Here is a 13,104-nt window from a genome sequence, read left to right on the forward strand (position 1 = left end):
ACCTTTAAAAACCATTTTTTAACTGGGAATACAAATTTGTATGGAATTAAATATAAACAAATGTAAACAAATCGGCTCTCTTGAATGATCCGAAATTGAGTTTTAATAATCATGTAATAACAATGGTGAATGGCCCCCATATTAAATGTTAATATATATAGGTTTCTTTTTCTTTTCGATCTAGTAGTTACTATTAAATCAAAACCGAAAACTTAATAAATCTCATAAATTGATTGTTAATTTTTCGAACTTTTTGACATGCTCAAAAATATTTTATTTAAAATTATTTTTATATACAAAATTATTTTTAATTCACAATATATTGTACAAAAATACTTAACGTTCTCTTAAGATTTCTAATTCTTCTGGTAGTGCATAGATTCGCAATTGTTTCTCAATGATTAAATCTTGCAGGTGTGATAGCTCTTGGGGCACAAACGTTGCACCGTCTAGATATAAGGCTTTGCTCCAGGGGCACTCATCTAGAGCGGTTAATAAGCATTGCTTGCTCAACTCAAAGGAACAGCTCTGATCGGACAAACATCTCAAATAACATCGCCAAAATAATGAGTTCCGTCGCAATGACAACAGTGACGACTGCACAGAACACGGTGTTGTATTTGTGCTCTGAAGATGTACGATCATTTTGAAAAGGTTTAAAATACGTTGGCGAACTATCATTTCCTGATAATGCAAATCTACTGCCGATAACGTATTGCTCGAATCGCCTCCCTTTATATCGGATAAACTATTAATAAACCGGCAACGAGCCAAAGCAATGAGAAATATAATCGATTTAATCGAGGTTCCAATGGCTAGATATCCCCGACGTAGTTTAAACCAAGGCAGGGATGTTTGGCAACCCCATTTTTGTAGTAGAAGTAGATTGCTTGGGTACTCGCTGAGAGCCCGTTCAATGCTCTTTTGTATAAAAGTGTTCGATACATAACTATTGCCTCCGGGCATCTGCAATAGGTTCACAAGAATTTCGTAAAATTGTTCCCTTAGATATTGATGTCTGGGATTATCGCCACTACTGAACCTAGCCAATAGTTTTTGAATATATTCCAATGCTTGTTGTTTCTGCTGCAGTGCATAAAGCAAAAGCGTGTAAATTTTAACCTGCGTTACCGTGTTATCAGGCAGTATATATTGTTCCAGCAACATTATATTTACATTTTCTTCAATTTTGATTAAGTTCTCTAATTTTTCCTTCAACGTATTAACGCCAATCAGCTTTTTAGCACTTGTTATTTGGCTAACATCACAAGCGAGCACATATGCCGAAAATAGACTGCTGATTCTCTCGATGTTTTTAGAGTTGATAAGTATCTCGCCGTACGTTAAATATACATAAGCCAATTCGGAATTTGTGTTATCGTCTTGGTTGTAGACCGATATTAGATTTTTAAATATATTCTCAACGGTTTCCAACGGAGAGTCGGCAGCATATTCATAACGAGCAAACTCAACATAGAGCGACAGGCAATTACGATTATTGGGCAGCTTTAGCAGTGATTTGAAAAGTTTTCTTCCATTTTTAACAAAATCAGTGCTTATTTTCTTACTAATTTTTGCTAATTTTAACAATAGACATTGAAATCGAGACCATAAAATCAGAAACAGTAATCGTTTTCTATCGTCAATTTGTTCATAGGCTTTGGCACAATTTATGAGAAACTTTTGCAAACATTCTGAATAAATGTCATGGCCGATACAGTGGTTCAAGAAACTCGGATTACATGCCATCTCTTTAGAAAGGTCGTAAAGACTTTCGAAGAATTCCTTATGATCCAGAGATAAGTTATAATTCGGATTGATGTAGAGAGCTAGCAAATCTTCAATAGCGTCAGTTTCTCCTTCCAATTGCATAGCTAAACAATGACTGCCTATAAATGGCACCTTTAACAGCTTTACAATTAAAAGTAGCATTTTAAGACAATTGTCCGTAGATTGTAAAGGATATACATAATGACAAACATCTTCGTTAAAGACAATTCTTTGGGGGTCACTGCACTTTGTACTCTCACCGGGAAATGGTAAGAAAAAGAAGCCCTGCCTAAGCTTTTCAATACGCAACCAAATTTCGTTCATAGGCAGACCGGACTGTAAAATCAATTCTTCGTACTCGACACATGTTTGCTCGTCCTGCTCGCGGGGCTGCAAATCTTCCAGTATACAGCTATTAGCAGGCACATTTAATTCCACAGAAAGTTTAATTAATGAAAGGAATTGTTCATACAAGCCGGATTGACGTAAAAATAGGGCACATGCGTAAAACAGCTGCATCATCACCTGATCACTGGCCGTAATTTGTTGAGATTTGGGACTGTGAAACATCTTTTTCAAGCAACGTTCATAGATTCTTAATACATCGGGCACCGTACACCTGGCCATTGTTCCTTGGGTACACATAATTTGAGCTTGCCATAAAATTAAACTATGCGGATCCTTGGCCAGCAAAGAATCTAGCATTTTACTAACGTCGTGAGAAGTATAGCACTGTGTAATGGTCTCAATGTATACCGAGTATAAATCTTTATGGAATGGATGGAAATTCAAAGCCTTCTCGATGTAGTCTATTTTCTTTTCGGCAATTCTCAGACGTGACCACTTGTAGGGATTACGATCTTGTAGTGCAATCAGGTCTAGCCAATTTTGAATTTCCCTACAATTTTCCATTGTTTTCCTATTGAGGTCGCTCATTTTTGATGTGTACTCATTTTCTGTAAGTGGATAGTTGTCATTATCGTTTTTCTCCACATTGTCTAAATATTTTGTGCAGTGGTAATAACGTTTTGACTTGACTTTTCCAACAGGGCCATAGGCACGCCCCAATGTGTAATGGTTTACACGATATCTCGGGCAAGCTGGTTTGTGTAAAGTTTTTATCGAGTTGTATTGTTTTGCTTTATTTTTGTCCACATAAAATTCTTCTTTGCCTGTAAAATCTAATAGTGGTTCGAATGTAGGCACAGGTGATGCCGGTCTGGAACTCGTTTTGTGTTTTGCTTTCTTCTTCGATTTGGCTTTCTTGTCCTTTTTTCTTTTTTTATGTTCACGCTCGCCATTGCTATCTCCACTATCAGAGTGGGAGAGTACCGAGGAATCACTGTTTGATGTACTGTAATCGTCTATTACATTATTTGGTGTACCTTGAGGTGCTGTGAATTTAATGACATCGAGCGGAAAACTCGTGTTCTCTAGCCATCCAGATGTTGCGGGTTGATCTGTGTTGGTTTCAGGTATTATTGCATTTTCTTCAGAGTAAGCGGGAAAGAGAGACATCTTTTATATTTTCCTGAAATTATGAAAACAGTACGTAATTATTTTAATACAAATACTAATAATAAAGAAAAAGAAAAACTACCTAAGATTACAAATGAACATTTTATGTTCCGAAACCTTATGGCTTGTATTTTATGGGCAAATAAATGGCCCGAATTAGGACCTAACATTTTACTCGTGAACTCAAAAGAACTAACCCAACAAAATGTGTATGTCTAGAAATATATTTTAAGACTGATGTAATAATGGAGTTTCGTACCAAATGCTCTTATGAAATATATGCAAAGTTGTCATGTCCAAAATGCCACCTTTCATTTAAGTATTTGGGTAATGCTGCTAAGCATTAAGATGGCCTTTAATAAAAAAAAAATGAATATTATTTTCTTGACCAAAAAGTACTGACTTTTTAACATACCAAGTAATGAGTAACAGCGGCTAAAAGTTAGCATTTAAGTATTTGGGTAATGCTGCTAAACATTAAGGTGGCCTTTAAATGAAAAAAATGAATATGGTTTTCTTGACCAAAAAGTACTGACTTTTTAACAAAACAAGTAATGAGTAACCGCGGCAAAAAGTTAGTATTACAAAATCACAAAACCTTAGTAGCTGGTTCGAATATCTGTACTCACTTCTTATGACATGCCCACGTTTAAATAAGGTGTTAGGATGCTCTTTTGTAAATAGCTACTAGTGGCAAAATGTACTTAAGTCATTATGTAGGACACCAATGAAACATATAAATACAATACAATATAAATACTATTGTTTACGAACGATGTATGAGGACAACGCAATCAGCTGCAACATTCAGTAAAATGAGCATATGTGGAAGCGAATTGGGAACAAAACGGCGGCGCGACGCCGTCGCTCTCTTTTACAGATGCAAGCGACCACCGATTATGGCGGCTTACATCGGCTGAAAAAAAATAAACGCTAAGTAACTAAAGAAAACTTAGCGTGCAGATTGATTTCACCAATATTTTTTCAAATTTCAAAAATTATTTTACAAAATATAATTAATTTAGTTTGAAATTGTTTCTCTTCTGAACCGCAATATAGCCGCCACCAAAAAACATGTTCGGCTTTGTTGTCTGGGCCGTAACTAGACATGCCACTAAAACGCCAAACAAACTTAAAAGCGCTCCTGGCGGTATATCTGGTCTGTTGCAGAACTGCAATAACGTATAAATGTTTACTACGATAACCGAATTTCCCTTTAGAATTTTTACAGATTGCCAAACTCGTTCCAAATGGTGGAGTTTATTCAAAGTTCGTCCCGGCCGAACTTACAGCTATTTTTTAGTGTTTTTTTTTTGTTATTTTTTCAAAGCATTTTGAAAGAATACTCTTGCGGAAAAGTTTGCGAATTTGAAGCGTACGGTTATATTAATGCTGTACCCAGTGATGCTTTCCGTTAGTATTTAGATCCCATCTCGGATTTGAAAAAAAAAATCGGTCGTGAGAAGATATGTTTTTGTTTGGTATATCTGGTTGAATAAATCCGATTTGAACAATAAATCTTGATAATGTTTGCTAATCTGGATAACATTTTGTATCTAAACACGTCAAGCATTTACGTTTGGGAACATTAATGTGTCAAAAATTTTGAAATGTTTTTATTTTTTGTTAATATAAGTAGATTTTTCAGCAGCTGTGTCGATGCGTCTATTTTTATTCTTTTACCATGGATGTATCTAAACCATCGTGCACACGGGTATCCACTGTTGTTGCTGTCCAAAAAAGAGATGATTTAAGAGAAAACTAAAATTCTATTTTCCATGGTAGAAGAATACATGTATATGCACCAACGCTTGGGAACATTGATATGTCAAAAAAAATTTAAATGGTTTTAGATAGATTTTTACAAATTTAAATAATTTTTCATTCAACATTTTCAATTCCAAAATATTTATTTGACAACATCTCATTGTCAAAATTTGTATTTATAAATCCATTGTACATTCTCAAATCAGAAATAGGAACCTGTTTTTATGTAGTGAAATTTGACAAGGTAAGTTACAAAAAATGCAGAGATGGTAATGCTTATTTGACAACATTTTACTGTCAAAAATTGTATTTATAAATCCATTGTATATACACAAACCAGAGATGGGATTTTTTTATGTATTGAAATATGCATGGTAGAAGAATATAGGTAGACGCATCGACAAAGCTGATCGGTCAATGAACTGTCAAACCGATTTTGGAATTGAAAATGTTGAATTAAAAATTATTTAAATTTGTAAAAATTGTTGAAAAAACCTCCGAATGACTTCGTATAAGAAAACATATAAAAATCTACTTGTATTTGAAAATATATTTAAATTTTTTTTGACATATCAATGTTCCCAAGCGTTGATGCATCTACCTGTATTTTTCTACCATGGAAATATGACAAGGTAAATTACAGAAAATGCAGAGTTGGGTATGCTTATTTGAAATGACTTTAACTTCTTATTTTTTCCATGATTGAACGATTCATTTCAATTTTCATTTTTTACAGTTTGTGATTATTTATAAAGCGTATTGATACAAAAATGTATAAAATTATTTAGCTGTCAAAATTAAAAGAAACTCTTCTTAAGCAAACCAGGGCTGCTGAAGAAAAAGAGCTCTCCCACAAGACGTATTTCTCTTTCTTAAAAACATATACAAATTTGAAAATTCATGGACATGAATGAGATTACCTTGGTAATTGTGTTATGCTGGAAACAGTATTATTTATTATTTTTATGTTGATTCGCTTGATGGGAGAGCTGATAAAGCTTCAGAGGCTAACGCTGTCAATAACTATCAGTTTGAACAGAGCAGCCAAACGGAGAATATGGTTGATACGAACACCGACGTTGATTTGGAAAGAGAATACTCGCCAAGTTTGCACACAAAACGGTTTCAAGACTCCGCCAAGCCTAACGAAGAGGTTTTAAAACATTTTGTAAATGTCTCACAAGAAGGTAAGATGACAGAAGTGTAGTAAAGTTATTTTGATAACGAGTGACATCGATTACATAGGTTATTAAACTCTAATTGATAACACTGCAATGTAACTCACGCATAAACTCATTAGTTACTACAAAACATGGAACAAGTATTAAAATGTGAGACACAGCTACCAACAAATTGAATCTGTGTCGAATTGTGGTTTGAGTACAGAATGACAAACATTAAACCTGACTGAATAAAAATAAAAACATGTACAACAGGTTATTTTTTTATCAGACTTTTCTATAAAATCATGTTATAAACTAAAATGTACATATGTATTTGGTCACAAATGGGGTAAACTTTGTCAATGCATGGGCGTTCTGATGCAATTGAATTTAAATATACTGATTTAATAGAAAAAACCTTACGATAAAAAATAGTAAGAATTGGTTGGTAGCATGGTACAAAAAGGAGGTAGAACAGTTTCGTAAAACTACAGAAATGCAGCCCTGAGTCTAAGCCCGCTTCCAGTCAAAGTTGTTTTCATTTATTCAATATATTTCCTCATTTTGAAAATCTGTTAAACAGCGGGAAAATGAATGAAATTGCCTAGAAAATATTATCTAGACAGCTATCGTTCAATTCTATGGTAAAACTGGCGAATAGCTTTAATGCGCGTCTCCCAATTTACCCGTCTTCCAATCATTGGTTTTGAAAACATTTTGTTTTCATTTTTTAAAACAATAAATACATACACAAAATTGGTGGCTTTACCTTGCCTTTTTTTTTTGTACCATGGTTAGTAGCACGAAAAGTTGTTCAACTTCAAAGCTACTAGGAAAATGCAATTTTGTACTGCAGTCTTATGTGTCAAATAGACATTTAAAATATTTTAAAAAATCTTATATTGAGAAAAAGAATTCACAATCAATCAAAAACAAGTAAAAAATGTATATAAATGAATAACCTCCACAATTTGGAACGAATTTGGCTATTTTCAAAAAAATAAAATCCGTTAAAAATTCTGTTAAAATCTTAAAAGTACCAAATGTAGTCGTCATATAAGGCTCTAAACGACGACGTGGACCTGCATAGGCAACTTTTGTCATAAGCCAAAAAAATCGGTGAATAATGTAGCTAAAATCATCAATATAGGGAGGTATTATTATATGGGTGCTATACCTAAATGTGGAACTGCGCAGACAATTTTTCGCCTAAGGCTGCAGTATCCATTACGAATTTCAAATACCAAATTTGAAACAATTTCGATGAAAAATGTCGCTAAAATCATCAAAATATCAAATAGGGATGTACCGTTATATGGGGGCTATAAGAAGACGTGGACTTGCACAGACAATTTCCTGTAATAGGCTGTTGTATTCATTACGAACTTCAAATGCCAAATTTGAAGCAATTCCGGTGATTAATGTCGCTAAAATGGTCAAAATACCGAATATCGGGAGGTACATTTATACGGGGGCTATACGAAGACGGGCACCTGCACAGATAATATCCTGTCATATGCTGTAGTATCTATTACGAACTTCAAATTTCAATTCCGGTGAATAATGTCGTTAAAATCAACAAAGTACCGAATATAGGGAGGTACCGTAATAAGGGGGCTATACGAAGACGGGGACCTGCACACTATATTTTCTGCTTAGGCTGTAGTATCCACTTCGGACTTCAAGTACCAAATTTGAAACAATTCCGGTGAATAATGTCGCTAAAATCATCAAAATACCGAATATCGGAAGGTACCGTTATATGGGGGCTATACCAAAAGGTGGACCTACATATCCCATTTTCAAGACCAAAAGTCCTGAAGACAGCTGACAGCTAGAGGGATTCCCACAGAAGAACACCGCTAAATTGACATAGAATTTGTGCTGATCAAGAATATATATACTTTGTGGGGTCTAAAATATATATTTATTTCGAGCTGTTGCAAATGGAATGACAAACTTAATACAAATACCAAAAATGGTAAAGACTAGACAATATGCATTTTGAGCAAAGAGACATGTTAATATAAAACCCATGGAAGAGACATGTTAATATAAAACCCACAATTATAGAAACGAATAACATATTAAAAGTTTAAAAATCCAAAATTGTGGTTTAAAATCTTATTCCCTAGACCATTTTAAAAATTTGCATATTGCCTTAGCGGCTTAAATCAGTTAACATTGGTAGCTATGTTGTTATGATATCGTAACAACAGAGGTATTTTCATAGGGTTGCCATATTTTGACTCTGTCTTGTCCTATTCTTACACTTCTATGTCTTTGCTTAATATACCCTCCATACTATGGTGGAGGGTATAAAAAAGATACCATTGTAGAACAATTAGAAGTTAAAAAAGCAAAACTACAACAATTACAATTCAATAACAACCAAGTAGAAAATTTCTATTGTAAGTAATGCTAGTGTCAGAGTTAAATGTCAAAAAATTTAAACAAAACTGTAAATTTTCAATGTACACACAAGTAAAACATATTTATTTATATCAATGTAATCCAAATACGTCGAGCGTACGAAATTTCGCAGCGTTACCTAAAATCGGATGTAGCGTGTACAAATATTTAACTTCCCCACTATGGTAAAATGTTTTGTACGTCCGTATTACCCATATACGCCAGGTCCATATGTTAAAATCTACCAACTGTTAACGTTTTAACATGGTATAATAAAAAGGTAAGGTAGAACTACCAGCTGAATACATTTTTTTCTAAATGTGGCTGACTTCTGCCAATTTTTTGTATGCATGGCTCAATAAGAAAGGTTGCTCAACTTCAAAGAAAGTAGAAAAATGCAACTCTGTTCTGGTGTCTTAAAGTGTCAAATAGACTTTTAAATATGCAAAAGTAGGCTTTGTTTATTTTTATTTTTTTTTAACAAAATTCTTACATTGGTAAAAACCCGCGAAACAAGAATGAAATTTCGGGGTTATGCCACAATATTGAATTTAAAATAGTAAGACAATACAGTTTTATCACAAAATTGTACCATTTGTTACCCATTTCGTCGAAAATTTATTTTGCAACCAAATTTGAAATAATTTCAAATTATTGTGTTTTTTATCCAAAACAATACTTACAAAAAATGTGTATATGCTTTTACAGAAAAAGGGCACCAAAAGAAAATAATTGTGTTTGGGGGGTAGCTTTGTTCTACCTTCTGTAATTGTGCCATAGTTTTGAAAAACAATAATGATACGTATATTGCGAGGCGCGTATTAGAACTATTACCTAGTTTTGCCATGAAATGGAAAGATTGACAAGTTTGGATTATATTTTTGAAAGAAAAATCATGGTTCGCTCTATTCAACTCATTTTACGTATCAAATCATTTTACGTATTTGGGTAACTTTCTTATAAATACATGTGTTTTACTTGGGAATGGAACACGTCGATTGAGTATGTCGAAATTTAGTTAACACTGTCAATGTTGAAATTGATTTAAATAATACAAAAATATAAATATTTGTTATTGAAAAATAAAACAACTGGACATATCGAAATACAAAGGTAATATCACGCGGTACAACCTGGAGGGTTGTCAAGTTGTATTCTTCGGCCACAAATGATACAACTTTGTATACAACCTCTTCGTACAACTTAACTTTTCGAAGAGTTCATTTGAGTTAAGATGAGACCGGAAATAATTTCGTGCTCTATAATTTACTTAATAGCCTTTATTTATCAATAATTTTTGGAATTCCGTTTTATATATATTTTTATTTTTTTATATTTTCATTGAAATTACACATTTGATTGGAATTCGTGTTGTTTTGATGTGCGAAACAATGGTGTTGCCCCTTTGAAAATAAACACAAAATGAAATTGTATGCGACATGCCCACAAACATTACAATCGGTTGGTACAACATGCCAAATATCAAAAAACTTTGATTTTTTGTACAACCGAGACACAACTTCGTACAACCGGGCCACAAACGATACAATCTTGAATACAACCTCTCCAAGTTGTACAACCAGTTGCTTCGTGTGTGGCTTGCAATACGATTACAATTTTTTATTTGATGTTCATAAATTGACAAATTTGAATTTTGTAGTTCTTCCTTAAATTTGAGCGTACAGCTGGAAGAAATTTTATTTTTTTTTTCCTGCCAAATGTATTGCAATTTTTACGTTTTCAGAGAGTATAATGTCAAGGAGGTATATAAAAACTAACAGATTAGAATTATTACATACTTATAAGGCTTGATTATGGAATGGTTCAACTTTGTTTCAAAGCATAATTTTGCATCAACAATATCGCGGTTGGTTTTGCTATAATATTGGTAATTTTATTGCATGTAGCTGGTGTTGTGAATATTTTTTTACCAGCACCGATATTGTTTCCTTAAAATGAGACTAAAACCACTATTTGTATATGTTTAAGCTCAAAACTACATAAATAATATTTGTCTGCCTAAGATAGGAAACATTAACACGAACCTAGGAACGCCGAAAAAATAATAGATTATTTATTATTTTTGAAAATATGCCACTCGTAAAATATGGTCCTGGGGTATTTGGGTAACACGGACGTAAAAAAAACATTTACCATAATGGGAAAGCTGAATATTTGTGAACGAACTACGTTAACTGAGTTTCCCCTAATAATATCGAAGGAAATTGCAAAACTAGTAGATTCTTGAAAGTTATGAAACATACAATTACATTAATACTACATCGGTTAAAAACAATTTGTAAACATAAGTCAAATTTTTGATAGTTGATCACTAATCATAGCAAAGATCTTCAATGTCTAAAAAAATAAAATACTAATTTTAATGGAAACACTTATTTTGTGTGCTTAGAATCCGAACAATAAATGCATTTAGAGTTCAACAATCTCATATATACCAACCTTGGGCACAAAAGAACAACAATAGCCGACAATTCTGCTCCAATGAGTTTTAATAGCGTAAATTCAACGATGGTAGTGCATGATTTATCTTTGAAAGGGATGTATTCTTTGCTAAGATCGAATCCATACTTCTTTGACAATGATAAACGGAATGTGTCAACTAAAGTTTGAAGTGGTAAACATCGCTAAAACATTTCTAATATTTTTTTTTATAGAAGAGTGCAGATCTTGCAAAAAAGAAGACTTCACATAGTTCTTTTAGTAACAATACAACAATGATTTTTATCTCACATAATCTATCGTCTGGTTTTTTTAATATTGTGCTGATAATGATCGGATACTTTTGAGAGGACTTGCAAAATTTTCATTCAATCGCGAATATATTTATTTCTAAAAGTCATTTCCCGGATAAATCATACATAGCTCTATATTAATGTAGTTCTCATTGACGTAGTTAGATATTCGAAATTGATCAAAATTGTTGTCAAAATAGGTTTTTCATGTCTGTATGGTAACCCTGGAATTTGTAACATTTTTTCGAATTGTTAATAACGGTTTTATACCACATTTCAGGACATTTCGAGTCGATTTAGGAGTGTCCGTCCGTCAAAGGGAGTATCCGATTAGTCAACAATTCCAAAGAACATAATTAAATTCATAGAAAGGGAAACGGCCTTTTAATTTTGTTCAAACTTTCCAAATCCTTATATTTGTATCTGTGCAAGGTCAGGTGCGAAAATGAATAGTATTGGTTCATCCCTTTTATTTTCCTCCCCCTTTCCAAACTTCGCACATCTCCATATTTCTACTAACACAAGATCTTGTGTGATCGTACCACTTCTTCTGCAACCTCCACCACAGCGGGTCAAAATTTTGAATAACAATAACCCTCAGAAAATAAAAAATAAACATTCGACTCCTTTCAAACCAAGCGAACCCCGATATATATACTAACACAAGATCTGATGCGAAAATAGGATTCATTGCTTCACTAATGTTGATACTTCCCCCACATTTTTTCATAACATTGAAATGTGACAGCGATTTACTAAATACCTGATTTAAGGTGGAGAAAGTAGACAATGTAAAATGTCTATCAGTTATCTCTCGATATTTCCTCCATAAAATGTAAACATTTTCAATAATTCAAACCCAAGCCAAAATACAGTTGATCACGCATATAAGCCCATTGTATATAAAAAGAAACATAAATATGAGTACGTTGTTTAACGACAATCTAATATGCCTTCAAACACAAGCTATTAGTCGAACACAGCTGTTCAGACTGCAAAATCTGCTTTAATGCGCATCTGTATGCACGGATATCCGAAACTAGTTTCTTATATAAAATACATTCAAATAAGAAAAACACGCATAGAAGAAGAATATTAGCAATGTTTATGAGTTCCAATTGTTTTATTTTTGGGAAACCAAGTTGCAAAATCCAAATTGTAAAAGAGACAGACCTAATATTTGCCCAAATTATTATCCAAAATTGTAAAAATGTGATTTCTCTATTTTCGGCAATCTATGAAAGTAATTTCTACGATATCCTTAAGAAGGTACCACTGAAATTATTTTTATAGAAATGCGTCGAGTCACGTTTTTAAAGATTCATTTTGTTATTTTTTTGTTCTGAAAAAGTTATTATGCTTGTTACATGCGCTTAAATAATCAGTTATAGAGCTATTGGAAACAAGACCTATGACACCATCCAATAAATCTGTTCCAAATTCATATCAAAAAATTCGTTATCAGAAAAAATCCACGATTCCTTCCTTATTGACGAATACCAATACAATTTTGATCAATATAATTTTTTTCAATTCAAACGTCTATTTGAAAGAAATGATACATTTATGGTATGTTTTACAGTGCCGGAAAACACAAAATCTTGGTCGGTTCCAGAACTGTATATTTATTTTTATCCTAATTACAAAAACATTCATCCTTCCCGTCGTATACTTCCAATTCCAATGTTACAATAGTATCTCTTTTTTACTTTGATATTCCC

General features: G+C 33.1%; 2 protein-coding genes across 8 annotated transcripts in view; one reads left to right on the plus strand and one right to left on the minus strand.

Annotated features, from left to right (window-relative positions):
- Nucleotides 1-13,104, plus strand: part of LOC101896956 (kynurenine formamidase) — a 46,655-nt gene that overhangs the window by 28,961 nt on the left and 4,590 nt on the right. The window contains exon 1 of one of the 2 annotated variants that reach the window (XM_005190033.4): nucleotides 6,064-6,242. The exons of the other annotated variant lie outside the window; for it this stretch is intronic. Within the exon in view, the coding sequence (XP_005190090.1) occupies nucleotides 6,113-6,242 (130 nt within the window). The 5' untranslated portion in view covers nucleotides 6,064-6,112. Of the gene's footprint in view, nucleotides 1-6,063; nucleotides 6,243-13,104 lie in introns of those variants that run through there. 2 annotated transcript variants of the gene reach the window in all.
- On the minus strand, nucleotides 236-4,209 carry LOC101897132 (nuclear exosome regulator NRDE2). 6 transcript variants are annotated; one of them, XM_011296876.3, is made up of 3 exons: nucleotides 3,704-3,838; nucleotides 3,548-3,641; nucleotides 236-3,301 (listed from the first exon to the last, which is right to left on the minus strand). In XM_011296876.3, exon 3 carries the CDS (start codon nucleotides 3,286-3,288, stop codon nucleotides 337-339), a length of 2,952 nt encoding a protein of 983 aa, XP_011295178.1. In that variant the 5' UTR covers nucleotides 3,289-3,301; nucleotides 3,548-3,641; nucleotides 3,704-3,838; the 3' UTR covers nucleotides 236-336. The 6 variants fall into 6 exon arrangements, with proteins under 6 accessions (XP_011295178.1, XP_058987476.1, XP_019894650.1 ...); XM_059131493.1 differs by having other exon boundaries at nucleotides 3,486-3,641; XM_020039091.2 differs by lacking the exons at nucleotides 3,548-3,641; nucleotides 3,704-3,838 and adding an exon at nucleotides 4,063-4,209.

This window comes from Musca domestica, unplaced genomic scaffold, assembly GCF_030504385.1.
Source record: "Musca domestica strain aabys unplaced genomic scaffold, Musca_domestica.polishedcontigs.V.1.1 9, whole genome shotgun sequence".
NCBI lineage: Eukaryota > Metazoa > Arthropoda > Insecta > Diptera > Muscidae > Musca > Musca domestica.

Excerpts from the sequence above, each read along its gene's own strand:
- LOC101897132 (XM_020039091.2), bottom strand. The coding sequence starts at position 3,288 with ATGTCTCTCTTTCCCGCTTACTCTGAAGAAAATGCAATAATACCTGAA.